The sequence below is a fragment of the Ruditapes philippinarum genome, unplaced genomic scaffold, assembly GCF_026571515.1.
Source record: "Ruditapes philippinarum isolate M1 unplaced genomic scaffold, ASM2657151v2 ctg1617_1_1_1_1, whole genome shotgun sequence".
In the NCBI taxonomy this organism is placed as follows: Eukaryota; Metazoa; Mollusca; class Bivalvia; order Venerida; family Veneridae; genus Ruditapes; species Ruditapes philippinarum.
The window spans coordinates 1-27,184 of NW_026864487.1; the positions used below are offsets into that span (position 1 = coordinate 1).

The following is a 27,184-nucleotide window of genomic DNA, read 5'->3' on the forward strand; positions in this document are numbered from 1 at the left end:
CAAAAAATACTTGCAGGTAGAAACTTTTTTTTTTTTTACCTTTTTTTGAAAAGAGGGCTTTTGCCTGTTTTGTTAGCATAATTAATTACACAGACAATTAGTATGAATTACTGTTTTCCTACATGTATATTGCTTTCAACTCTGTATTTAACTTATTCAATCATTATAATATTGTTTAGCATCAGTTAATTGAAACTTTGCCTGCTGAAACCTCCTGGTCAGGAAGAATGGGAACTTTGAATTTTTGAAGTTATTTAAAATCCCATGGTATTGGCAGCACAGTGTAGCAGGAAGCTAATTTTAAACAATTTCCTTCACACCTTATCAAGATGTGAGGAGACTATCTAAATTAAGTTGGTTCAAGATGTTTCACCTTCATGATTTTATTCTCTTGTACTAACACTTTATTTTGTTACTATACAAAGAGGTGAATCTAAGCAGAAGCGTTCCACATGGGTACCAACGGTTCCCAGCACTTCACATCATCTGGATGCAGTACCATGTTCTACACCTATAAATAGAAACAGATTGGGTAAACCCAAAGTGAGAACCTTCCCTACATGGTAAGTTTGAGTGTTAACTAATTTTGAATCTGATTCTTTAGTTATCTTTCAAATAGGAAAAAATAAATATTTTAAATGATCTCAATGAGATTTTCTGAATAAATGGTTTTACTGGAGATCCTGTGAAGTAGAAATTAAAAAAAAAAAAGAATTACAACTTCACAAATTGTTACTATTTAGACTTTAAAGTGGCATGTCTTAAGGTATGATAGATAAGTCTTAATAAAAACACTAGAAAAGTCTATTGATAGTTCAAGAAGTGTATAAATTTTTCATAATAACTTGAACAACTGACAAAATTTTACTCATTAGAACAATTATGAATTTTTCTTAAAAAGGAATACAAATCTGAAGCCATAATCCTTTATAATTCCTTTATTTGTCGTCTTGTTGTTTAGTTTATCAAGTTACTGATCAAATTTTAGTTTTTACCATCAGATTTATGCATTTAGCATTTTATTAAAAGAAAAAAAAGTACTCCTTTTGAAGTATTTCATTGAATCAGATAATCTTGATAGCACAGTGTTAATATAGAGGTTACAGGAAATTTAATGTAGATACAAGTTATGACATATTTTTTCTTTGATATCTGACATTAGTGAGCAATTTTGAAGTATGGAAATTGCGTCACCATAAGTCGTCAGGTAGCTCTTATGCTAATACATAATAGCAATTTGTGGTTCAGGGATCAAGAACTGTCGGGCTGCACATTTTCTCATCCTTTTACAGCTGTAAAATATATTGTATGATATTTTCAGTTACGATGACTCAGATCCGTCACAGAATCACGAGAATGCCAACCAGCTTGAGAACCTTGTACCTATCAGACTGGACATGGAGTACGAGGGACAGAAACTCCGAGACTGTTTTACATGGAATAAAAATGGTTTGTTGCATTATAGATTACCTGAGGTACAAATAATTAATGTAGGTTAATAAAGAAGTATGAAGTTGATGTAATGCTTACATTAAGAAATGAAGGCTTTCTCAATATGTAGTCAAAGTATTCTTTTGAAAATTCTAACATGTTATAAAATCATAATTGTTTGTTACTATCCAAGATCAATAACTCTTATGTGAAATTTTACAGACTTTTACCCCTTAGTGAACTTGGAAAAGTTCGAAACTACAGGTGAAGGTTTTGTGTGCAAGTTTTTGTTTCCATAGCCACTAAATATATTCATTTTAGTCTTCACAATTATAAATCACTGTTTAAAACCCGTTATTCCATTAACATTGGATTTTCATGAATTGTTCACCTGAATGAATTTAATGACCTTTATATATTGTCAACCGAATTCCAAGAATAGTTTATTATTGTAAGACCCTAAGTTACCGTAATTTTAAAGTAAGAAAAGGAAAGATTCATAGAAATCGCAAGCTTGTTTATTTTTTATTCCTTGATACTGGAGTAGTATTACTACCACAGGGAAAGTGATTTTCTACCCAGAGCTTTAAGGAAATGAATGTTTCATTTCACTTCTTTCATTTTATTTCAGAAACCTTGATCTCACCAGAAATGTTTGCAGAGATTTTATGCGATGACCTTGACCTAAATCCTGTGAACTTTGTACCAGCAATAGCACAGGTCATCAGGTCACAACTAGAACAGTATCAAAATGAACAGCCAGAGCCTGTAGAAGAAACGCCATTTGATCAACGAGTCATTTTAAAGGTAAACTATCAGACCATTTTCTTAGTTTATTATGACGGATGTCTGATAGAATTAGGAATAGGCCTACTTCATATTTTATGATGATAGTCTATTTTATGGTTGGTGATGGTTTTCTTCCTCAGGCCTGCTGCAGGATTGGGGAAAAGAAAGTTTTTTAATGTCTGGAAGCTATCTGGTTAACCTATACTTTGTCGACTACAGTATTCTGTCATACAAATAATGCTCAAAGAGGTGTGTGGGGTTATTCTTCCTGTAGTTAAAATGCAATGCGTTTGTATTGATTTAACTCTAAATCCAATTAGTTTATCTGTTTTTATACACCTATTTTAATTGACTTTAGTCATATTTCTGTCATCAATCCACCTAACCATTTTTTGTGAATAACTTACCAGTAATTACCGGTACCAATTTCTGCACATGTTGCAGATTACTAAAGCCTTGTGATTTCTGAATTAGCAGTGAGATACAAATGACTATTGGACCCAATAGCCAATATCCAACATAGAAATTTCCCCTCACCACAAGATCGAACTAGTCGTCTCTGGTTTACTGACCTGAAAATTACCTATATATCCATAACCTTGAAAGTTAAACCCCCAGCTCATCCAAAAGATATGTTCATCAGCTGGGCTGGAATATATTTGTGTCCCTTTCATGCAGTATTGGCCATAGTGTACTCCCTTATCAAAACATTTCACACTGTCATTTTTGACATGTTTTATACTTGACAAAGTGATGAACATTCAATGTAATTCATACAAGATTAAAATCTTGTTCCATGAGATATATTCATGTATTATAATGTAGATAAAATATTTTGTCTATACATTTTTCAGTTGAATATTCATGTTGGCAATATATCACTGATGGACCAGTTTGAATGGGACATATCAGAGCCAGAGAACAGTCCTGAACAATTTGCTACTAAACTTTGTGCAGAGTTAGGTATGTTTCAGTGGTTTACAATGATTTTGAAATATTTAATGTGATGAAACTGTTCAACTGATTTAACAGATGTAGGTTGGTGCCACACTTGCTAGCTTCTGTCTGGGGAAAAATGGGTGTTAGGTGGTCTGTACATTAAGTTGGAGAAAAATTATAAATACTGACTTTTGAGAAAATTAGCAAATAGCAAAGACACCTGTCACTGCGTTTATCCCCCTTTAACGAAAGATTTGAAAAACTATTTTATTGTGACATAATCAGCAAGATCTGAGTGACTATGACTTATAGATAAGAAAGAGTGTGTTGCTAGTGAAAATAGAAAATCATGTTAAGCATATCAGTAATGGTATTTTTATTGTTTGTTTATTTTCTAGGTTTAGGTGGAGAGTTTGTGACGGCCATAGCTTACAGTATCCGAGGACAAATCAGCTGGCATCAGAAAACATATGCATTTAGGTTAGTTGAAAAATAGTCTTGTCAATGATGTCTTTATTGTTAAGTCCACTTTAATGTATTAGATATGGATTAAGATGCAAAGAAAAGTAAAAAAAAAAAAAAAGTTGGATCAATCTTTTCAATCAAACCACAATTCTTTTCCCTTAATGTTAATCATTTTATAAATAACAGCACATCAAGCATTAATGCACTGAGACTGTGCTTAGGGTCACATAATGTATTATCTTGAAGCATCATATTGATAAGATCAGATAGGCTTGCAAGCAAGAAAAAAAATATAACTCAAATAATAGAATCTTTTTTTGAGCTCTTGCAGTTAAAAATGTCAAAGGCAACAGAGCAATATTTGTTTATGTGATCAAAATTTGTTCTGTATTTTCTCTTTGAAAATTACAAAAATAAAAAGTAAATAAACATTATGAATTCTTTGCAAGAACCTTGCATTGGTCATTTAGTTTTTTTTTAAATTATGAATAAATATATAAAATAGATATATTCTAATTAACAAAGGCAATTGTTTTTTCTTCTATTTCTCTAATTAGTTTGCATACTGATTGCAGTGAAACACCCCTGCCTCTTGTTGAAGTGGCCATCAGAAACCAGAATGAGTCCGACAACTGGTGCCCTTTCCTTGAGATTCTTACAGATCAAGAAATGGAGAAGAAGATACGAGATCAAGACAGAAATACCAGGTCAGTGTCATCGTTTTGCTGTGTCATATTGTAAAAAAAAATCGACTGGTTATCTACCCTGCAATAACCAATCATTTCACAGGGCTTCCATTAAGTTCCAAAATTTGGAAGTCAGAGACTGCGAAATCTTTCACATTGCAAATCATATATTATAGGTAAAGAAGGAAAAACATTACATGTTGGACGTCGAAAGCCAAGTTAAGGAGTAATTGACTCCAAAACTTCCACTTGAGAGGCCCAGATTTCACTTTAATAGAGGACATCAAATTCTCTGCTTTTCCAGCAGTTGTCATGACCTACTTGTAGGCTTTCATCAACATTTTTTGTTAAGTTTTTCAGTTATGGTCAATAACTTTACATATTTGGATGTACATGTGCCTAGATGAGTTCTACCTGCCACACCCTATTGTCCTGTCAATTTCAAGATAAATAATTGACCATTAAAGCAAATAACATTGATGTAAGAATTTCAATCTTTGTATGTAAATGTTCTTTAATAAGTCCTGCCTGCCCTACTCATTTTGGGTAAAAAGCATAATTACCTTTGTATCTATTTTGATGAAATTTTTATGTCAATAACTCAAATGACTTTAAAGGGACTCCACTGAGGTTTAAAAGCCTTAAAACATAACATTTGAATTTCTGACATAAATGAGCTGGGGCACTTTTAACAGAAATATATGCAAAGATAGTTAAGAAATATAATATTAAATAAATTGAAAATCGTATTTTAATGATTTTCTTAGACCGATTTGAGTGAAAAGCATTTAAACGCTTTTCATTTTGGGTCATTATTTTACAATTTGAATAATTATTCTGGAAAAACGAAGTGCGTGAATGATCTGAAATTTTGCACAAAGATTAGTGGTCTAAACCTACATCAAATGGTACATTTATCTGGAAAAAAATATTTTCAGTCCCATCATGTCAAAATACCTCAGTGGAGTCCCTTTAAAACTTGATGTATGGATGCATCTTGACCAATTCTGCTGCCCAAGCCTATTTTGGGGTTAGGGTCAAGTGATCAATATCACCCTTGGAAATATGTACAGTTTGCAATTCAGCACTGAGAAAAGTAAAGTATGCTGCATCATGGAGGGACTTTATTTTTTTTTTGGTCATCTATAAATAAATATTTTTTGTTCATTTTATGTTATAAACCATATCATCATAAATCCTCTTTCTTTTATACCATGTAGATCTCAAAAATTTATACTGTTAAGCATTTGGTCTTTTTATTGACAGCTGCTCCATCATTTTTACCATTTAGTATATTGTCATTGACATTAAGCCTTAATATTTTTTGTCATATAGCCATTTGTCAAAATTTTCATGTCCTTTGTCATTCATATATGATATCTTTTAGCATTTGTATCCCCCCCGCCCCCCCCCCCCCCCCCCCCCCCCCCCCCCCTCCCCACCCCCCCCCCCCCCCCCCCCCCCCCCCCCCCCCCCAGTGTTGGCTTATCTTTTTATGATAATTTTTCTCGTATTGTCATTATCATCAACATTTAAGTTGAAGCTCAATACAAGAATTCCTTGATGAGTTCTTCCTGCTTTACCTATATCAAGGTTCACTGGGACCTAAAATAATAAAGCATAAAAGTGCATGGTACATTGAGCAAAGAACTTTATAATTTGTATGCATATGTACCTTGGAAAGTTCTACCTGCCTCATCCAATTTTAGGTCTAATGGTAATTGTCACTTGGATCTGTAATTGCAAATTATTTAATTGGCCAAAAAATCAAAGTGCATTGATTTAGGAACTTCGAACTTTGTATGTAGATACACTTTACGAGTTCCACCAGCTACACATGTGAAGGTCAAGGTTACAAATAACTTTGTTAACTTTTTGATTAAGTTTTTGTTATAAGCATTAAAACTTTATATTTAGCTGGCTAGAGAAGGGCAATGGTTCTATTAACATGATGAATTCTGCCTGCCACGTCCATTTAGTGGAAGTGGAGTGGGCTGCTCCATGGACAGCTCTTGTGTCTCTTGGCACTCCAAACGTAGCACTGCTTGAGTCACAAAACTTTCTAAGAATATGAAAGTATTTAAAGATCAGCAGTGCTATGCACACTGCTAAAGCCATTTAACTCTTAAGGACACTTGTAAGAATAACAATTTTACGCATCTTGGTAATTTTTCCACAAATTCATTGGAGATTAGGAGAGTTATGGACCTTGATTTAACAAAAATAAGTATACTGCTATGATGATGCACAGCAGTGATTTTACAGGATTTCTTGTTGAATATAGGAACATCAGTTTCCTATAACACATTTCTATGTGATGTATTATAATTTAAATGTTTCATACAGGAGTAACTGAATGTTAATGAAGAAGCAAACTGATAAATCTGTTATTTTTTTATTTCAGACGAATGAGAAGATTAGCAAATACAGCACCTTCATGGTGAACTTCATGATGGGAGGAGTCATTGTTGTAGGGAGCAGTTCTTAGATATGTGGAAAAAATACAGTATCAACCAGCCTATTCATATGGGAACCATTATTGGTTGTTGCAAAAATAGTTCCTGATTTTTACAATATTTACCTCCCTTGCCAAAAGTGGCAGCCATTTTTGGGAGATCAATATTCTCTATAATATAATTGGCAGAATATGAAAAAATCAATATAAAAGCTGATTTAGTCAAATTGTCAAATTCCTCTTTACATATGACGGAAAATATTATTTTAGCACCAATATGTGAAAGCTTTTCATCAGTTTTCATAAAGATGAATAACAAGAGATTTTTATCTTATGTGTGGCATTATGCATATAGACCCTCAAAATGACGGCCAGGGGAGGTAATAATTGCTATGTGAAAAGCATATATATTATGAGAACAGTTACTTGGCTGGAAGGAACTGCATTATCAATGTGTTCAAATATGTTTTAGTGACAATATGAAATGAACTTGTTATCATTCAACATGCATTGTATTCTGATACATTGGTACAGAAGCTGGTCTGATGTACATAATAAATACGAAGTCATTGAAAGAAAGTTATACCCGACTCAAATGTTCATTATTATTTCCATAGAAAAGGTGTTTTTTTTGAAGAATTTTAAATTTACTACTAGATTTTACTTTGATACTAAAATCAAGTAAGCAATTTAAAATAATAAAATATTTTTTTCCATGAGTTAACAAATGACGGCATACCAAAATACTGAAAATAACAATGTTGTTTAAAGCTTTGTATGTTTTTGTACTTTGTAGTATTGTGTTTATGTAACATTGTAATTATGTCTGTGCAGAAAAATAAATGTCAAACACTGTGACATTCTAGATATTATTTCTGAATCAAAGTTGTAGGAAAAACAGTTCCTTAGCTTACTGTCTACCTGGACACAGTCTGAATTTGTTCTACAATAAGAAAGCAATTTTATAGTTTTTCAGTGGGAAGTTGAAAGAGGACCTATGTTTCACACTAAAGAACTGTTAATTAAAGGGTTGAAAACAGTAGTCTGGTTTGTGTATGCAATGTAAAGGTGACCTTGTTCATTCTATTATATTCTATAGAAAATATTTTATGTGACTAGATGAACTTTGGATAGAACCATAGATACCCATTAGATCCGACAGTCAAATGAAACAATTGGGTATATGGTAAAAAGTAAATTCACAAACTTAAGCACAGCTGACTTGTAGCATGAACAAATATAAATCTTTAAACTTCCCAACTTTACTGGTGGTGGAGGAAGACCTCAGGTGCCTCTCCTTGTATTATTTCAGGCACGAGATAGCTGGATAACTTCCTCATTTGAAAGAATCCAAATTCCCTAGCAGGATTTTAACCTGCGGTGGCAAGGGGCAGGTAGATTGAAGTCAATGATCATAACCACTTGGCTGCAGACACTCCCTTCCTGTGAAAGTAATGACATCCCTTTACAATGACAAATATGTGAATTAATCTTGGTCATCTTAAATATCAACATATAATTTATGAATTCTTTGATTTTAGGGTCTTTCTAAAAAAACTCTTGGATTTAAAAGCAAACTGTCAGGTTTAGACTGGAACTGCCATTGCCCTATCAATATGCAGCTTTATTCATGAATTAGAATATAGATACAATAGAAAATCCATCTTACCCAGCCTTATGATAATATTTTAGTAAGCAACAATTGATTGTTTGTTTGTTTCATTTTACGCCTTTTCCCAACAGTATTTCAGTCATATAGGCGGGTAGTTTCCTAACTTTCGTTCCTGGAGAGTTACACCAGTACTAGACTACCTTCCTCCTTGCTAAACTACCAAAGCATCTCCCGGGGATCGAACCCACGTCAGAGAGGTAACTGGATTAGAAGTCATCGACTCTAACCCCTCGACCACAGAGGCGGTACCCAACAATTGATAATACTAGAAATATAATGCAAGACATAACAAGACGATATTTCTTACGAAATGTATATTTATTTCCCATGATAACAGATTGTCTTTTATATATAAAATACATTTTCTTGCATGAATGATAAAATGTTGTGCAGTTTTCAACAGATAATTATGCCTAAGTAAATCATCATAATTATGTATAAATTTTTTGAACAATTTTCTTTCATTACTTGATGATGATAAAATGAGAATATTATCTCCCTTTAAGCAGCACGCCTCCAGATTAATGCTTATTTTCATGAAAATTATGAAAATTTAATAAAAAGTATAATGTTGTAAAGCAACCCACATTAATTACAACAAGAGCTGTCGGTAGGACAGCAACGCTCGACTATTCTTAGTGCTTGATAGTAAAAAAAATGCTTGATACAGTTACCTCCTCCTGTTTACAGGTTGGGGTCATGATGGTGAACAAGTGTGCAAAGTTTCAAAGTCATATGTCAATGGACTTTGAAAATATTTGAACTATTACAAAAATTTTAATGTAAATTCTAAGTCGAAAAAGGGGCATAATTCTGTCAAAATGCTTGATAGAGTTACCTCCTACTGTTTACAGATTGGGGTCATGATGTTGAACAAGTGTGCAAAGTTTCAAAGCCATATGTCAATGGACTTTGAAAATATTTGAACTATTACAAAAACTTTTATAAATTCTAAGTCGAAAAAGGGGCATAATTCTGTCAAAATGCTTGATAGAGTTACCTCCTCCTGTCTACAGGTTGGGGTCATGATGGTGAACAAGTGTGCAAAGTTTCAAAGCCATATGTCAATGGACTTTGAAAATATTTGAACTATTACAAAAACTTTAACGTAAATTCTAAGTCGAAAAAGGGGCATAATTCTGTCAAAATGCTTGATAGAGTTACCTCCTCCTGTCTACAGGTTGGGGTCATGATGGTGAACAAGTGTGCAAAGTTTCAAAGCCATATGTCAATGGACTTTGAAAATATTTGAACTATTACAAAAACTTTAACGTAAATTCTAAGTCGAAAAAGGGGCATAATTCTGTCAAAATGCTTGATAGAGTTACCTCCTCCTGTTTACAGGTTGGGGTCATGATGGTGAACAAGTGTGCAAAGTTTCAAAGCCATATGTCAATGGACTTTGAAAATATTTGAACTATTACAAAAACTTTAACATAAGTGGTTACGCCGACGCGGACGCCGACGCTCGGGTGACTGCAATAGCTCTACTTATTCTTATCGAATAGTCGAGCTAAAAAGGTTAAAATAGGCAAAAATTACCCTTACTGCATTAGTAAGCAGAAGAAATATAGTTACTTATATTGAAAAATTAACCATTAATTGCTAATAACATGTAAATTATTTCTCGAATCCTGAACCTTTCTACTTTTCCTAACTCTTAGTACATTATTCTCAAGTTTGAATTTACTGAAATATTCTCACTCATCTGGAGGCATGCTGCTTGTAAACATGATCAAACATTTTGATTAAAGGTGTCCCATGAAATATACATTAACGACTTACGAAGTTTATGCAGTACGAGTCCAAATGCTTTCACTATTGCAACAAGAAAGAGATTCAAAATATTTTAGCTTCAAATTATTACATGCTCACAATTATCTGTCTTGTGTTATTTATATACAAAATGAAAAATCAAAATTTGCACATCCCTCGTATTTTACACCCAACATTTCCTGTAGGGGAAAAGCACAATATATCTTTCACAAAAAATGTTCATTTGAAAATACATAACAAATTAATGAAAAATTTCACCAATGTAAATAACTTTTATCAAATGAGTTTCCAAAACATATTTTTCTTACTTTGTCACTGCTAAGAATTTTGCCTCCTACCTATATTTGCAAGTTTTAGTTGTATTTTTACAAATCAACACTTTTTATGATTAACATCCCACCATATCATGTTGTGAAGAAAATATATATATAAACCCAACTTTATTTTTTAAAATTTCATTTCCAGTCATTACCCAATGACTTTAACAAATAGAGATCCATATTAAATTTTTAAAGTTCAGAAGTCAGAGCCCATAGATTAACAACGCAGTTACAACAGCTTGACTCGATAACAACAGTTTCCCTGTGAAATGGTCCATCCCTTGAAACAACCTGAAATAAAGCAAAGTATTGTGTAATTTTTAATGATTATCTCTTTTTTCTAAAATGATAACAAAGGTACTCTTTCAAGTTGTTACAGGAAACATTTAAACTTAAAATAACCACTTAGTTCATGTAGTTACATGTAAAAAATTATAAATGAGCATAGGCTGAAAATTCTAAAATTCTTTCAAATAAACTACTGTCTAAACAAGCCTAATTTTGTCGCAGATTCTGTTTTTCTCTATTTCACAACCAAACAAAAATATGATTAGAATTAGAATATTGGTAACACCATTAAGTTTATGCTTGCTGACGACTTAAAAAAGCTAAAAATATGGTCATTACTATGTAGGAAAAGTCTATTTTAGCCTCAATAACATCAACCCTAATTGACTTGAAAACTCCAACCAATGGTTGACACCAAATCCTAAAACATACATTCATAAAGATTCTATGAGAGAAAGTAACGTGACCAAAGACTTGAAGGAAAGGTTAGTGTAAAGACAAAGAGCCCAATGAAAAACTAGAAATGTGTCCATAGGACACGGGTGCCCCCACCGCGCCACTGTTCTGTCAATCTTATGACTCTAGGTCAAATATTTTTTGAAAACTAAAAATCTTTTACTAAGTAAAGGGCAAGAACTTTACAAATACTGAATAAATCCACAAGCAAACCCCAAGGTGCATAAGTACACATGCTGACCAACATTCTTGTAAACTTTCAAGCCTACAATACTTTTTGAGCTATGCATGAACAAATTGAAAATTGCAAACTTATACTACTGTAAGTCAAGGGCAACAACTCTTACAAAACTGAAAAAAATCCACATGCAAAGTCCCAGGTTCATAGCTTCACAGTGATGTGTATCATTATTCCTGTAATTTAGTGATGTTGATTATTATTATGCTGATCAACATTCCTGTAAAGTTTCATGACTCTAGGTCAAATACTTTTTGAGTTACATGCGACACAAGTTGAAAATTGCAAAATTTTACTAAATCAAGGGCAATAACTCTAAAAATACTAAAAATATCCAGACGAAAATACCCAGGTGCACAACTACACATGCTGATCAACATTCCTGTAAAGTTTCATGACTCTCGGTCAAATACTTTTTGAGTTACGTGCGACACAAAAGTGAATGGACGGAAGGAGGGACAGACGAACAAGGGTAAATCTAAATGCCCGCCAATAAAGTGGGGGCACAAAAAATATAACATACCTTACCTTAAAAATATAGCCCTACAGGTAAGCTTTGATCATAATACAGAAACTTTGTTCACAGGCATGAATCCTGCCTCTCCTAGGGTACGAAGGCCTACTCTACCATTGGGTCGTATATACAGCCATGTTATACTTGCATGGTTGAGACTTATACGTAGCCAGCCTTCTGGAGGGAATTGTAACGCTCTGAAAACATAATGAAAATATATCAATTAACTTCGCTCCTCCATTGTTTAGAAATATTAATTTTGAAACTAAGTGTAAAAGGTGTTTTTTTCTTTAATTATTTACCTTCTTAGTAAGAGATAATAAACAAATTTGTAATAAAACTATACTTTTAAAATAGAAAAATGACCAACAGATTCAATGTCCAAGATGAATTATCTCAATGAAATTTAGCCTTGCCCGAGGATCGAACCTGATAGCCCTGGTTGTATTTTATATTATTAAGCTTAGCTGGCTTTGATACGCAGTTAGGCTGCATTTGTCTGCACACTGAATACCATATATGACATCATTTAACTACCCATAAAAATGACTACATTGTATTTTACCTGCATACAAAGTATCTTATCACATTTGCATGACACACGACGATCTCGTAACTGTCATTGGTCTGCTCTGGGTCAGCTCGATGAAAATATTTCCTGAACGCTGCCTCAATCCTAGCACCATCTTTATAAAACTGCTGAAACAACACATAATATTTCACTCTGACAGTGTTTCTGTATGTGTCATACCATTGAATTATACATGTAATCAGTGTAAATGTATAACTGGTATAAATTTATCACCAGTGTAAATGCATTCCTAGTTAAATTGTGTTACCAGTGAAAATGTATTATTGGTATAAATGTTTTACTGACATAAGTGTATTACAGGTGTAAATGTATTACTAGTGGTATGAACATATTACTGGTATAAATTCACTACTGGTATAAATGTATTACTGGTATAAAATTAACACTGGTATGTTTTACTGGCATAAATATACTACTGGTATGTATAGATTTATTACTGGTATAAATTCACTACTGGTATAAATTCACTACTGGTTAAATGTATTACTGGTAAAAATTATCTACTGGTATAAATGTTGTACTGGCATAAATATACTACTGGTATCTATAAATGTATTACTGGTATAAATTCACTACTAGGTAAATGTATTACTGGTATAAATTCACTACTGGTATAAATGTTTTACTGGCATAAATATACTACTGGTATGTATAACTATAAATGTATTACTGGAATAAATTCACTACTGGTACAAATTCACTACTGGTTAAATGTATTACTGGTAAAAATTTACTGTTGTTATAAATGTACGACTGGGATAAAAATGATGCTGGTACAAATGATTTACTGGCATAAATATACTACTGGTATAAATGTATGACTGGTATAAATTTCTTACTGGTATAAATGTTTCACTAGCATAAATATACTACTGGTATAAATGTATGACTGGTATAAATTTCTTACTGGTATAAATGTTTCACTAGCATAAATATACTACTGGTATTAATGTATGACTGGTATAAATTTCATACTGGTATAATGTTTCACTGGCATGACTATACTACTGGTATAAATGTTTTATTGCTGTAAACAATAGAACTACAGGCTTTATTTTAATTCTGGCATATACTTATATATACAAGTACAGTACAGTATAAGTATTTTTACCAGTGTAAATGTATTTATTGTATAAATTTATTATGAAATTCTCTCGCTGTCAAAGAGGAATTTGTGATATATTCTGTATTCCCAAAATTCATATATATTCTACAGTTCATACCATTTCATTGAAAAACAGAGCATGATAACTTGCAAGTGGCGTAGATTTAATCTGACATAGGTAAATTTCAGAACACATGTGTATGTACCAGGGACAGAGGTCCACACCAATGAGGGTAAGGCAATGTAGATTTTAAGAATCTTACAATGGCTGCCGGTAAGGACCGGAATATCTAGCTCAAGGGTAAGTGTTTATGGCGGTATAACTGATATTCTCATGACGCACTTTTTTCTTATAGTAGCATATGAACTTACAACTTAATTCATAACGGTAAAATGACGTCATCCTAAGAATGCAATTCATTCATAAATGGCGCACGGCAATGACATTATTTCTAGCACCGGTGTAAATGGTAGATAATCCTGTCTGATATGCAAGATATTTACCTGTTTCTCAGGTCTCCAGTTCCCCGAGGGTGGTTCAGGAGGTATGGGAGCACCTTCTCTTAATAAATCACACTCTTCTCTAGGAAGATCTGGAAGCTGTTTATGAATTATGTCAGCTGTTTCTTTTGCACGAGTCATTGTTGAACAAATTAATTTGGACCATGGGTAATTCATGTCGACTAATCTTGCACCAGTAAGTTGCGCTTGTTCCCGGCCTATAATACATCAGATGTTCAATTAAGTAAATAATTTTTTATTTTTTTTTTAAATTATATAAAAAGCAGTTCTTCTATAATATTTCCTTTGTAAGGACATGGCATTATACCATAACTTGGCTTTTTCTTAATCATGTATTTTAGCATGTTTAATGCAGTGTGTTATTCAGGTCACCCAAGTCATTATTGCCTCTCTTATACTTTTTGGGAGTTGGACTCTAACAAAAAAAAAAAACATTGAGATTTCATTTTGCAAAGCAAAAACCTTGGCACAGATGTTTCTCCAAATTATCTCAAATATTCCCTAATTTGCAAAAGCATATTGATATCAAAATTAGCTTTTTTCGTCTGAAAGATTTTGACAGAATATCAAATGCCAAATGTTCAAGTCAAAAGTGAAAAACATACCTAGATCTGTTAATTTCCTGTTGATATCTAAACTTTCCCTGTCATAATACTGTCCATGTCTGATCAATATGATATGTCTTGTTGCCGTGGGAACCTTTTTAAGCTTCTCCTTGTACTGGAGTTTTTCATCGTCAGTCGCCGACTCTTTTGGAGGTTTTATTACGCTCTCCGGTTCTCTTCTAGAATTATAGATAGTAAGAATATATCACTGTAAAACTTTCCTTGGTACATTTTAGTTTGGGCTAACAAACAAGGTGAGAAAAATTTTGCGCCTCTGACTAAAACTCACAAACATCAGAACAGCTCTACAAACTAAGCTATCTGACTGCTTACACATTTGGAGAATGAATCTCTCATGGATCTGGAAAAGAGTCAACTCGGCCCTAAACCAACTCAGCACGGGTCAACTCGGCCCACTTTACAAAAATATATAGGCCTAAAACGTATTAACTTTGCTTTGCATGTTGTTAAGGTAAATGAATAATAAGAAATATCTTATTATTATTATATAATTATACATTGTACCTCTGCTGAAATAAAGTATATTTAGAAAAAAAAAGTTATTTATTTGTCTTGCAGATTCGATAAAATTAATATAGACACAGGCACGATTATCGAACCTGGGAAGAAAAAATATGAACAGATTGATAAAATAACTTCATATTTTTTCTTCCCAGGTCCGATACTTGTGCCTGTGAATGTAGATATAATAAAAATGTGTTTCCTTAGATGCATTTTGTTTGTAAAGTAATTTTCAAAAAAATATGAAACAAAAATGTGTTTACTTAATATGTTTCCTTAGATGCATTTTGTTTGTAAAGTAATTTTCAAAAAAATATGAAACAAAAATGTGTTTACTTAATAGCATAAGCTTCTAATTAATTGCAGGTGGTCACTAATCAAATTTGAATGAATGAGTCAATCATAATTATCACCTAATTAATCGGTATCTTTAACATACACATTGATTGATAATAATAGCCCGTGACAATAGGAGTCCTTTGATGTCCTTTACCCATTTTTAAAAGTGGGCCGAGTTGACCCGTGCCGAGTTGGAATAGGGCCGAGCTGACTCGGGGGCCGAGTATGTTTTAGTGCCGAGCTGACCCGGATTCCATCACAGACGCTTGGGGGTCAGATCCTGCCTCCCCAACGTGATACGCCCCTGTAAACACTCTACAAAAACTATTTTAATATTTAAACACGAATTGTACATCTGTTACAACGATAAAAATGGTTTTCAAACAATTTTTACGTATATATGAAAAAATACCGTATACCATCAAGTCTCAAATTGAGACTTGATGGTATCACGGATTTATATTACAATATAAATCCGTGATGGTTTACGGGGGCGTATCACGTTTGGGGGCAGGATCTGACCCCCAAGCGTCTGTGGATTCCATGGATCTCTAGTGGATCTCTCTCAGATTGAACTGTTGAAAAATAAATTGCCAAATTCATTAAATAACTTATTCTAATTTTTAAGAGTAGCTTTCATAATACATCAATATTTGTTTAAAACGAAAGTTAAACATGTTAGTACATGAGTGACAAAGTGATGAAATTTTTAACCTACTTATCCCAATTGTAATCCCATTTTACGCTCGGGTCCACGTGTTGTTGTCCATGATGAAAATACTGGATTGTTTTCTGCTTCTTTCATAGATCACAATGCCAACAATAGCAACTGCCCCCTGCAGCTGTAAACCCGTAAACTTTTGAACAATGATAAATCTTTTGTAGGAGCCTCTTCATGGTTACACCAAAATGTAAGAGTATTCCGAATAACAATCCAAGATGGCAGCGCCCATGGAAGCACGAAATGCTATTCGCCGATTTTACAGACTGCTTACTTGTTCTCAACAGTCATATTTGGTAAACTTGCATGTTTTTATTCAAAAACAAAATGCTCAATGTTTTTCATAGACATTATGCTGAATTTAACTTTCTTACATCTAAAATCTTAATGAAATTAAACGTCATAACGTTTAAAAAGTGGGTGGGGTACTCTTTCACAATTGACCTTTGCCTGTGCAAGACTCTTGCAAGGGTTTCAACAAAAGCTTACTATTCAAAATTTGAGCATACCATAGTTATTGTCAAAATATTGCTGGCTTTTTCTGACATTTGCCTTTTTCATATGGATTAATAAAAATTTAATAAATTAGTGAGTCAATTTACATTTGTAAATGACTAGCATTGTCCCAAACAGTCATCTCTGCTCCAAGTAATCAGTATTAAAAATGTGTATACAAATTCAATATTCTGAAGGTTTATAAAAAACTTTTTTTTTTGAGGAGCTGGAAAGTACACATACAAAACAGAATATTAATAAAGTTTTTTTTTAATTATGTCATTGATTATTTGTAATTGCTGTTTAGGCATTTTCTTGTAATATGTTGATTAGTTATTTGATTTTATAAGCATTGCAATTTCGTAAAGCAAAAAAAAAATATAAAAAAAATCATAAGACTCTTAGTCTGCCATTTTAATCCTGTATTGTAAGAATACATGTATTTGAAATGTTTTGTGTATATTGTAAATTGAAACATGGTGATGCATACAATGTTTATATTCTGAGAAATAAATATAGTAACTGTATGTTTAAACTAAAAACTAATTGATACTGGTATAATTAAAGGGAGTCAATTCAATTTTTTAGCTTGACTTTAAGATTGCCGGTGACACCAGGTGTACATGGAAGTCCTAGGATTGGCATATGTTTAAGAAAAATATCTGATACCTGTCGTCTTGCTTTGATTTTTCGAATGATTTATGTGTAAAAGTTGGTATTAGTAGCTTAAAACAGATATGTTCTCATTCAGAACCAGGGAACATTGTGTATACAAAATGCAATTAAACACATGTAAAACCATACCTACAAACAAACTTTGTTTGACAGAATTGTTGGCAAGGATACTATTGTGATATATATTCATTTTTTTATAGTTACATGCAAGGCAGATGGGCTTTGTAGACAAGTTGAAGACTTTGCAGTGGTGGTCGGAGAAGGAAACTGAAGAGAGTGTGATCGAGGATGGTGCAGACGAAACAAATATTGTTCCAGCTATACCCGTGAGGAAAAGGGAGTAAGAGTCTTAACATGCATTTTGTCATTACTGCTAAACTCTCCACCTAATACCTTATCCTGACATTTAACTTGAATGACAAAAAATTTTAGTGAACACCAAATGCATGTATAATCAGTTTATGTTTTATTGTTGGCCATCTTATATATTATGTGTAATTATCAATGAACTGGTATCAAAACATATTTTACAGAAGTATGCTGACTATTTTCTGGATTAAGAATTTATATTTAACAGTCAGGTTTGCAGAATTTGTCTGTAACTTCAGACTTTCTAAAAAAAATTCCACATTCCCGAGTGATTATTTATACTTCAGATGTATAGAGGAAGTCCGGTCATATCAACCACCAGCCGATGCTGTCGAGAGAATATCTTACATTGTGGAAGAGGTGTATGGTTCCCAAGCAGATATGGATTTACAACTGAATAATCGAGCGCAAAAGTTTGATGTAAGATAACAAGTGCATTTATAATCATAAAGTATGTTATAGCCAATACCAATATCTGTTGATGCTGCGCTGTTTTTTTATGGCAACATGGCAAATGAGATTGATGCTTGAAATTGTTACAGATATCACCTAGCTTATTGAAAAACAGATTGCCAACTTAAAATAGTGAGAAGCATAATGTTGTATGTCTGTTCATCCTGTTCAGTAACTTGAGAGAAGGAATAAGCCCCTGTTTATTGTGGTTTGTTAGGGACGTTGAAATGGTCAGTAGATGACTCTTACTGATTTTGAGGTTATAAGGTCAAGGTTACAGTGGCAGTTTTTTTGTAAAATCCTAATCTTATAAAAACAGATTCCTTAGTCATAGGTTTCTGAAATTTATGTTATGATACTATTTATATAGATACCTATTAATATAATAGGTATGACTTGACCTTTAAGTTTATGAAACATGCATAAGTATGTATGCATATGCCTCTGGAAAGGCAGATGAAGAAGGGGCATCAATGTATAATGGACATAATTCTAGTTGATCCCTTATTTGCAACAAAATTTACAAGCAAATCAAATCATTACCTCATGAATAGTTAGTAATTGGACATTCACTAACTGTTGGCAAAGGAAAATACAAATTCAGTAGAGTTTATACAATATTTAAGATGTAATTCTCTGTAAATAGAATAATAAAATAAAAGATGATATTCATCTCCAACATTTAATTTGCTTGTGCAAAGTTCACAGACATGTTTATTTCTACAAATTACATAATGGTTTTCAAATTCTGATTTTTTTTTTAAATCAGCTAATCTTATGTCAAGTTTCTATGATTTTATTATAGTTGCTGACTACCAATTTCAATAAATCAGCAGTTTTCAAATTCTTATTTATTTGAATAATTAATACCTTACTTATGTCAGACATTTGTTATTTTATTGCAGTTGCTGACTCGTGTGATGGAAGATTTGGATCATGACATTGCTAGTGTTGATCTTAATGACATGAATACTGTGCAAGATGTTTTTAAGTATTTCAAGGTTGAAGTAAAGGATACTTCTGCTTTAGAGGACCTTTCTAAATTAGACTTGCCGAAAAATCTTCATATAAACACAGAATATATAAGATTTCACCCAGATACAGATAATATTTATGACGGAATCACAGCTTTCCCTGGCAGACCAACTAGAGTGTCTAGTATTAAATATAAGCGAAAATACAAAGGCTTTGATGGAGGTGATGTCATCAATGATCCTGATAAGATTATTGGGTTGTAGTTAACTGTTTTTGTGAATTGATAAGTTCCATATATGTTTTGTTCTTTTGTATTAGGACTATGGTCATGAATAACATTTACAGTAAAACGTGTTAACAAAAGACTAAGTGAACTAAGGGAGAAACCAAGCATGGTTGTTATAGACAAAGTGGTCTGTATTTGGGGGGGGGGGGGGGGGGTAAATCCAATTGAATTATTGAGAACTGTTGTTGAAAAAGGGTGATTCATAAGTGTGTTTTTTTAACATAGGTTTGACATTACATGTCAATTATAATAGAACAAAGTAATTAAAGGTTAAGCAAAGGTGAAATTTGTTAATTTAATTTTGAATCACATGTTGGTAAGATATAATTGAGAAAAGATTTTATTGTTAAAATCCTTTATTTGCTTGAGGAGGTTGAAAGAAAAAAATCTTTGTTTTCATGACATGAAAATCTAACTTATTATGAACAATAATTGAATGAATACAGGTATTATAATTAATATGCTACAAAGAAAGAATTGTTTCATTCTTTGGGTTATGTCTGTTGATGTTTCTCTTATTACTGGTTTATCTCCCCTTGCTGCCATTTTGAAGGGGCTTAAAGGGACTCTTCTGAGTTTTTATTGTCTTGACAGCTTTGGAATATTTCTTAGTGAGTGTATATTTTAATTTTTTTGTGTGTTCAAAATTTCTGATCATTTGCAACATTCTTCTTTCTTCCAGAAAAATAATTTTTATTGGGCAAATGACCTTAAAATGAAGTGGTGAAATACTTCAAGCTCAAAATGGATGAGGAATCACACTAAAAATTTAATTCTGAATTGACTTCTAAGTATACTGTGCTCCTCTTAGTTCATGGTACTTAATGCTTTGAAACCAGAAAGAAAACAACAAATGAATCTTATGGTACAAAAATTGTCATAAGCTGTCATATATAGGTATTTTCTGCTGAATGGCACATAGAAACAACAATATATTTAGTCAAAGTCAATTTTAATAGACCAAACTTAGACCATATGTCGGCCATTTTGAAAACAGTATGTCATCATTTAAATCGCAATAATGGTGTTACATTTCAGTTTTTTCATGTTTCAGTTAAATTTTCTACATGTTATTTTGGTTGATTTTAAAAATTAAAATTATCCTTACTGTGTAACTTAAAATTTATTTTTTCAACAAACAAGAACATTTAGAAAACGATGATTGTTTCAGACATACCCACACATTTAATGGACTATTATTGTTTTTTGCAGAAATTTGTAAAATGTTGTTCTGTTTTACATAAAAATCTAGAGATTTTAAATATTTTTGCACAAAAACTTTGTTGTATAGGTGTATGAATAAAATATGTCAATTCTGACCAATTTTAACACTGGTCACATGAAAATATGTCATTACCGTGAAATAAATGATGAAATAAATAAGTGATATTGAGTATATATTTCATTATTCATTTTTACAAAACTGCCCCAATTGATCTATCTAATGTTTTCAAATATTGTTTAAGACTTTTTGACCACAGTGAAGCTTCTTTATGATTCCATGGAAAGCTCTGATAATTATCAGCATTGTGTGATCTAATACTGGGTTACCCTATCACCAACACAGGGTGATAAAAAGCCTTTCATGTTACATTTGTTCTGTCTTCACATGTGTAAATGAATATAACTGTTCACCTAAATCATCTGTTACTTTTGTTTGTTTTCATATTTTGTCAAATATAATGAATAATGACCCCCCAAATGGCAGCCACTTTTGTTAAGGGTGCTAAATATCGCAAAATATGTGAGTCTGTTTTTAAGTGAATTAATGTTTATTTCATAGTACAAAACTGTTCATTCTTCATTATTAGTTGAACATAAAGTGTATTAAAAATTCCTGATGTGTTGCTTGTTTTTAAAAAATTCCATTGTGCTTGTTCAATTTTTGTATGACTGACCAAAATATGAACGAGCATTGCGAGATTTTAATATACCATTTGCAAAAATATGTTTACCATTATGAGGCAGTGTGTAGCTTGTAAAATTCAGAATTTGCAATCCCTAACAGAGGTCAAAGGTCAGGAAAAAATATGAAATTTAGCTGTTCTGAATATATAGTTGTTAACAGTCTATATTTAATCTGGCACATATCTTAACATACAGGGAGGGTTGACACAATTTTTCACCATAATGAAATGAAGGGTTGCACACTAGAAGCAAGTATGTAGGTCAAAGGTCAAGGTCACACTTAGATGATAGAGGAAAACATTTGTCCATAATGAAAGTTCTATATACACTGATGGGTTGTTAGATAACTTTGCATAAATGTACAACATTGTGAATCAAATGCAGGGTCTTTTGACTAAGGTCAAGGTCACGAGCAGTCAGGTCAAAGGTCAGATATGAAAATGTGAGTATCAATATTTTAGTTGTCATGAATTGTGAGATTTTAATATAAATATTCACTTTTATGAGACTGAGCATTTCTGACTGGTGCAATTTGTGACAATTTGTTTGAAGATTATCTTACCCTTCTGAAAGCATATTGCTTTAATTATCCTACAGCTTGTTTAGCAATATAAAGGTAAAAATGAAGTTCAAAATTTCGCTTAAAACTGTATCTGGGAGATGTGTTTTTTAACAAGGGCAAAGTTTTAAAAAAAATTCTGACCTTAATTTTCCTTGGTTACCTTTGAAATAAAAGTGCCTTTCTCAGAAACATCTTTTAGTACATACAGTATAAAGCCAGGCATTGATAATTTTTATATACACTTTATTTACATCAAACTATTGCCTGCTAAAATAATATAAGAAACTTCAGATATACATATTGAACATTTAATATACAGGATGCAAATCTATATTATTTACACATAAATCTGCTCAAACAGTGTCATTTTTCATATCTTATATTAATGCGCTTATTTATTAGTTCATTTCATCGTCGTCTGTATCCGTGTCACTCATTTTGCTGTCGCCTTTATCATCTGTATCATCATCCCCGTTGTTATCATCGCTTTCGTCATTGTTGGAGTAAGAACCTTCAAGAATCGCCTCGAGTAAACTTTTGTATTTTCCCACTGTCAGGCGAATAACACGTTCGAGTTTCATGTTTTGTAAATATTTCTCCACAGACTTCATTATTTTGGTATACACATGTCCCTTCAATTTCAGTATATGACACAAGAGAGTAGTAAACTTTTTCAAAAACACTTTAATGTCTTCTTCATCCTAAAATAGTGTACCTACGGTGGCACAAAAATGACATGTCTATGTTTTGTGTTTTAAAGCTTCACGCCTTCAGATGAGTCAACATATTTATTGAGAAAAATGTACTAAAATTTTAAGATAGGTAAAAACTTTCAAGATCCAAATGATATTTTACATGTTATATGCGGTTTAAGACTGCTTTTGTTGTATTTATCACCATATTTCAACTGCGTTACTAACGCAGTAAGGGCTGGTTTTGCATATTTTGACCGCCTTTTGGTAATTTTCTTGGATTGTTAGTGCCGATTGCACTATGTAAAAGCTTTATTGCTGACACAATATTTTAGTTTTAAAACAATTCCAAAATTTTCATAAAAATTAACATGAATCTGGAGGCGTGCTGCTATAAGCCTTGGTATTGTGTCTTATACATCTTGTTGTTCTTACTTAAGTCTATTGATGTTGGTTCAGAAGCATCTTGGTTTTGTGCCTTAAGCCGTTTGGTGTTGTGTCTTAAGTCTCTTGGTTTTGTGTGTTAAGCTTTTTGGTGTTTTGTCTTAAGTCTCTTGGTGTTGTGTATTAAGCTTCATGGTGTTGTTTCTTAAGCATTTTGGTGTTTTATCTTAAGCCTCTTGGTGTTGTGTCTTAAGCTTCATGGTGTTGTGTCTAGCCTCTTGGTGTTCGTCTTAAATACAGTAGAACTTCGGTAAGTCGAAGTTGGAGGGACTTGCGTAAAAACTTCGACACATCGAGACTTCGACTCATGAATTCGGTCTGAATTTCATGACAAAATTTCAACCCGTGAATAGCCCCATTTATAAGATCTATAACGTAACCTATTTCATGTTTTCTTTCATTCATTAATCTGATATTTTATATTATAGAATGATAAATATGACATGTTAAGTAACTTTTTTACGGGTAATGATTTGGACTACCTGTTGACGTAAACAATGAAGTTACAAAAGGCTTAACGATATGAAAGGGCAATAACTAAACCAGCTTATAGTGAATATTTCGCGTGTGATTATCACGCGACACCGGTCACGGAAGCACTCAGATGATAGTTCTTACATGAACTTTCAAATACCACTACGGCAATTAAAATAGTAACGATTTAAGCATTTTTTCACACATTTAAACGCATACAAAGGCTGTTTGAATACTTGGATGCGCAGTTAACACCTGTCACTAAAGTTGATCGGAAATCGTCATCGCGGCCAGAAAAGGTGTGAAAAATGTCTCGAGATCGAAGGTGTCAAAATAATCGAAGGACTTTGACTTATTTGTGGTAAATTGTACTAGATTTATTCTATACGGACCTAGAAAAAACTTCGACACATCGAAAAATTCGACACATAAAATTTCGACTCATAAATAGGTTTTTATAAGGAATATATAACGGAAAATATCGGGACTTTCATTTTACTTCGACACATCGAGAAAATCGACTAATCGAAGTTCGACTCAAAGAAGTTCTACTGTATCTTGACATTGTGTCTGAAACTTATTTGTATTTAAGTCTTAATCATCTTGGTGTTGTGTCTAAAGCCTCTTGGTGTTGTGTCTTAAACCTCTTGGTGTTGTGTCTTAAGCCTCTTGGCATGTTCTATGCATCTTGGTGTTTTAGTCTTTAGCATCTTGGTGTTGTGTATTAAGCATTTTGGTGTTGTACTTTAAGCCTCTTGGTGTCTTGGTGTATGGTTTTGTGTTTTAACCTCTCGACATGTGTGTTGTATCTTAAGCCTCTTGCTGTTGGGTCTTAAGCCTCTTTGTGTTGTGTCTTAAGCCTCTTGGTGTTTAGTCTTAAGCCTCTTGGTGTTGTGTCTTATACATCTTGACATGACGTCATACTCTTCTTAGTGATGTGTCTTAATCTTCAATGTGTTGTGTCAAAAGTCTCCCTCTTGGCACCGTGTCCTAAGCATCTTGGTATTGAGTCTTAATCATATTGGTTTGGTATCTTAACCCTTTCTGCATGTCTTAAACATCTTGATGTTGAATCTTAAGCCTCTTGTTGTTGTGACTGAAGCATCTTGGTGGTGTGTCTTATGCCCCTTTGTTTTGTGTCTTAAGTCTTTTGGTGTTATGACTTAAGCGTCTTGGTGTTGTGACTTAAACATCTTGTTGTTGTAACTAAAGCCTCTTGATTTTGGTTCAGAAGCATATTGGTGCTGTGACATAAGTCTCTTGGTTTCACGTTTTTAGCACCTTGGCATGTCTGAAACATCTTGGTGTTGTGTCTTATGCCTCTTTGATTTTTGTTCTTAGCAACTTGGTATTGTGTCTAAATCATATTGGTGTTGTGACTTAAGCCTCTTTGTGTTATGACTTAAGCCTCTTGGTGTTGTGTCTTCAACATCTTTTTGTTGTTACATTAGCCTCTTGATATTTGTTCAGAAGCATCTTGGTTTTGTGTCTTGAGTCTGTTAGTGTTGTGTCTTATACTTCTTTGAGCTGTGTCTTCAGCCACTTGGTGTTGTTGTGTGTTTAGCGTCATGGTGTTGTTTTTAAGCCTTTTGGTGTTGTTTTAAGACTCTTGAAGTCATGTCCCAAGCATCTTGGTGTTTAAGTCTTAAGCATCTTTGTGTTGTTTCTTAAGCCTCTTGGTGTTGTGTCTCAAGCCTCTTGGTGTGTTGTCTTAAGCTCCTGTGTTGTGTCTTAAGCATCATGGTGTTGTGTCTTAAGCATCATGGTGTTGTGTCTTAGGTTTCATGGTGTCGTGTCCTAAACATATTGATGTATTAGTCTTAAGCATATTGTTGTTGTGTCTTAAGCTTCTTCGTGTTGTATCTTTAGCGTTGTGACTTAAACCTCTTGGTGTTGTGTCAGAAGCCTCTTGGGTGTGTGTCTTTAGCCTCTTGATGTTGTGTCTCAAGCATATTGGTAATGTGACTTAAGCCTTTTGGTGTTATGACAAAAGCATATTTGTGTTGTGTCCTATACTCTTAATGCTGGTTTTCTTAGGCCTCTTGATGTTGTGTCTTAAGCATATTGTTGTTGTGTCTAAAGCTTCGTGGTGTTGTGTCTTCAGACTTTTGGTGTTATGCTAAAACATTTTGGTGATGTGGCTTAAGCCTCTTGGTTTTGTGTCTTAAGCCTCTTGATGTTGTGTTTTAAGCATATTGTTGTTTTGTCTAAAACTTCTTGGTGTTATGTCCTCAGACACTTGGTGTTATTCTTAAACCTTTTGGTGTTGTGACTTAATTCTCTTGGTACTGTGTCTTAAGCCTCTTGGTGTTGTGTCTTTAGCTTCTTAGTCTGTAGGTGTTGTGCCTTAAACATCTTGATGTTGTGTCGTACGCCTTTTGGGGTTTCAACAAGTCACAAGTGACTTAAGCATATTTGTGCTGTGTTTTAAGCTTTTTGGTGTTGTGTCTTTAGCTTCTCGGTGTTGTGTCTTAAGCTTTTTTGTGTTGTGTCTTTAGAATCTTGGTGTTGTGTCGGAAGCATATTTGTGTTGTGTCTCAGGCCTCTTGGTGTAGTGTCTTAAGCCTATTGGTGTTGTGTCTTAAGTTTCATGATTTTGTGTCTTAAGCTTCATGGTGTTGTGTCTTAAGTTTCATGATTTTGTGTCTTAAGCTTCATGGTGATGTGTCTTAAGCTTCTTGGTGTTGTGTTTTTTTCTCTTGCCTTTCATTGTTTGTGCCTTCCTTTTCTTTGATTCTTTATGATTGTCCTTTTTGTCTTGTTTAAAGATATGGGAAATCAAAATAAAGGCTCTCAACAATATGCGCAAATCCCTGACTGACTTGCATGCATACATTTCAGTGTATAAACCTGCAATTTGTTCTGATGTGTTACAGGAAAAGGCCAAGGTTACAAATATGTCATATATATAGGCGTTATATAATGTTAGGCTTATTTCCTCTATTTTTCTATAATAATTATATGGGCACCAACCACTGAAGAATTTATTCACCATTTTGAAGGCATTTAGTTTGAGAAATGTCACCTTCCTTATTAGTAGCTGTTGTTCTTCACTTGTAATTTTATTTTCTATCAGATTCTTTTGTGGTATCATGTAACTAGGAAGGCTTTTATTTTCTATAGCTGTTTTCAAGAATTCAAGTGCATCTGTCAGTCTTAAGATAAGATTTTCCTCATAAAAGGCTGTCTGATCAATCCTTTCAGCCATCCACAGCACAACATTCTTGACTACATATGAAGTTATGTTTCTGCACAGTGGTTGCAAAATGTGCTTGGCTATAAGCTTCATCATCACAAGTACCTTTGTTTGAGTGTTATTAAAAGCCTTCACTAGATTTGTCTCTGCCAAAGTGAAAGAGATTCTCCACTGCAAATCTTCGTTTTTGTTGCCTTTTTTGCCCACTGCAACAACATAA

General features: G+C 33.2%; 3 protein-coding genes across 3 annotated transcripts; 2 read left to right on the top strand and 1 right to left on the bottom strand.

The window, feature by feature from the left end:
* Nucleotides 1-384: 384 nt before the first annotated feature.
* LOC132725774 (SWI/SNF-related matrix-associated actin-dependent regulator of chromatin subfamily B member 1-like) lies at nucleotides 385-7,620 on the top strand (the record flags this gene model as incomplete). Its single annotated transcript, XM_060710955.1, has 7 exons — nucleotides 385-563; nucleotides 1,322-1,449; nucleotides 2,063-2,238; nucleotides 3,075-3,183; nucleotides 3,558-3,639; nucleotides 4,200-4,331; nucleotides 6,715-7,620. Coding segments are annotated over 7 exons (846 nt in total), but the record flags the coding sequence as incomplete, so codon positions are not given.
* A 3,052-nt stretch (nucleotides 7,621-10,672) lies between these two features.
* LOC132725771 (serine/threonine-protein phosphatase Pgam5, mitochondrial-like) lies at nucleotides 10,673-16,623 on the bottom strand. The gene is given in 7 exon segments (XM_060710951.1): nucleotides 10,673-10,824; nucleotides 12,044-12,226; nucleotides 12,595-12,728; nucleotides 14,231-14,445; nucleotides 14,854-15,032; nucleotides 16,433-16,473; nucleotides 16,475-16,623. Coding segments are annotated over 6 exon segments (765 nt in total). The 5' UTR covers nucleotides 16,520-16,623; the 3' UTR covers nucleotides 10,673-10,824; nucleotides 12,044-12,075.
* On the top strand, nucleotides 16,565-19,782 carry LOC132725772 (large ribosomal subunit protein mL50-like). Its single transcript, XM_060710952.1, has 4 exons — nucleotides 16,565-16,731; nucleotides 17,806-17,945; nucleotides 18,262-18,394; nucleotides 19,333-19,782. The coding sequence occupies exons 1-4, from the start codon at nucleotides 16,654-16,656 to the stop codon at nucleotides 19,663-19,665; spliced, it is 684 nt and encodes a 227-aa protein (XP_060566935.1). The 5' UTR covers nucleotides 16,565-16,653; the 3' UTR covers nucleotides 19,666-19,782.
* The last annotated feature ends 7,402 nt before the right edge of the window (nucleotides 19,783-27,184 follow it).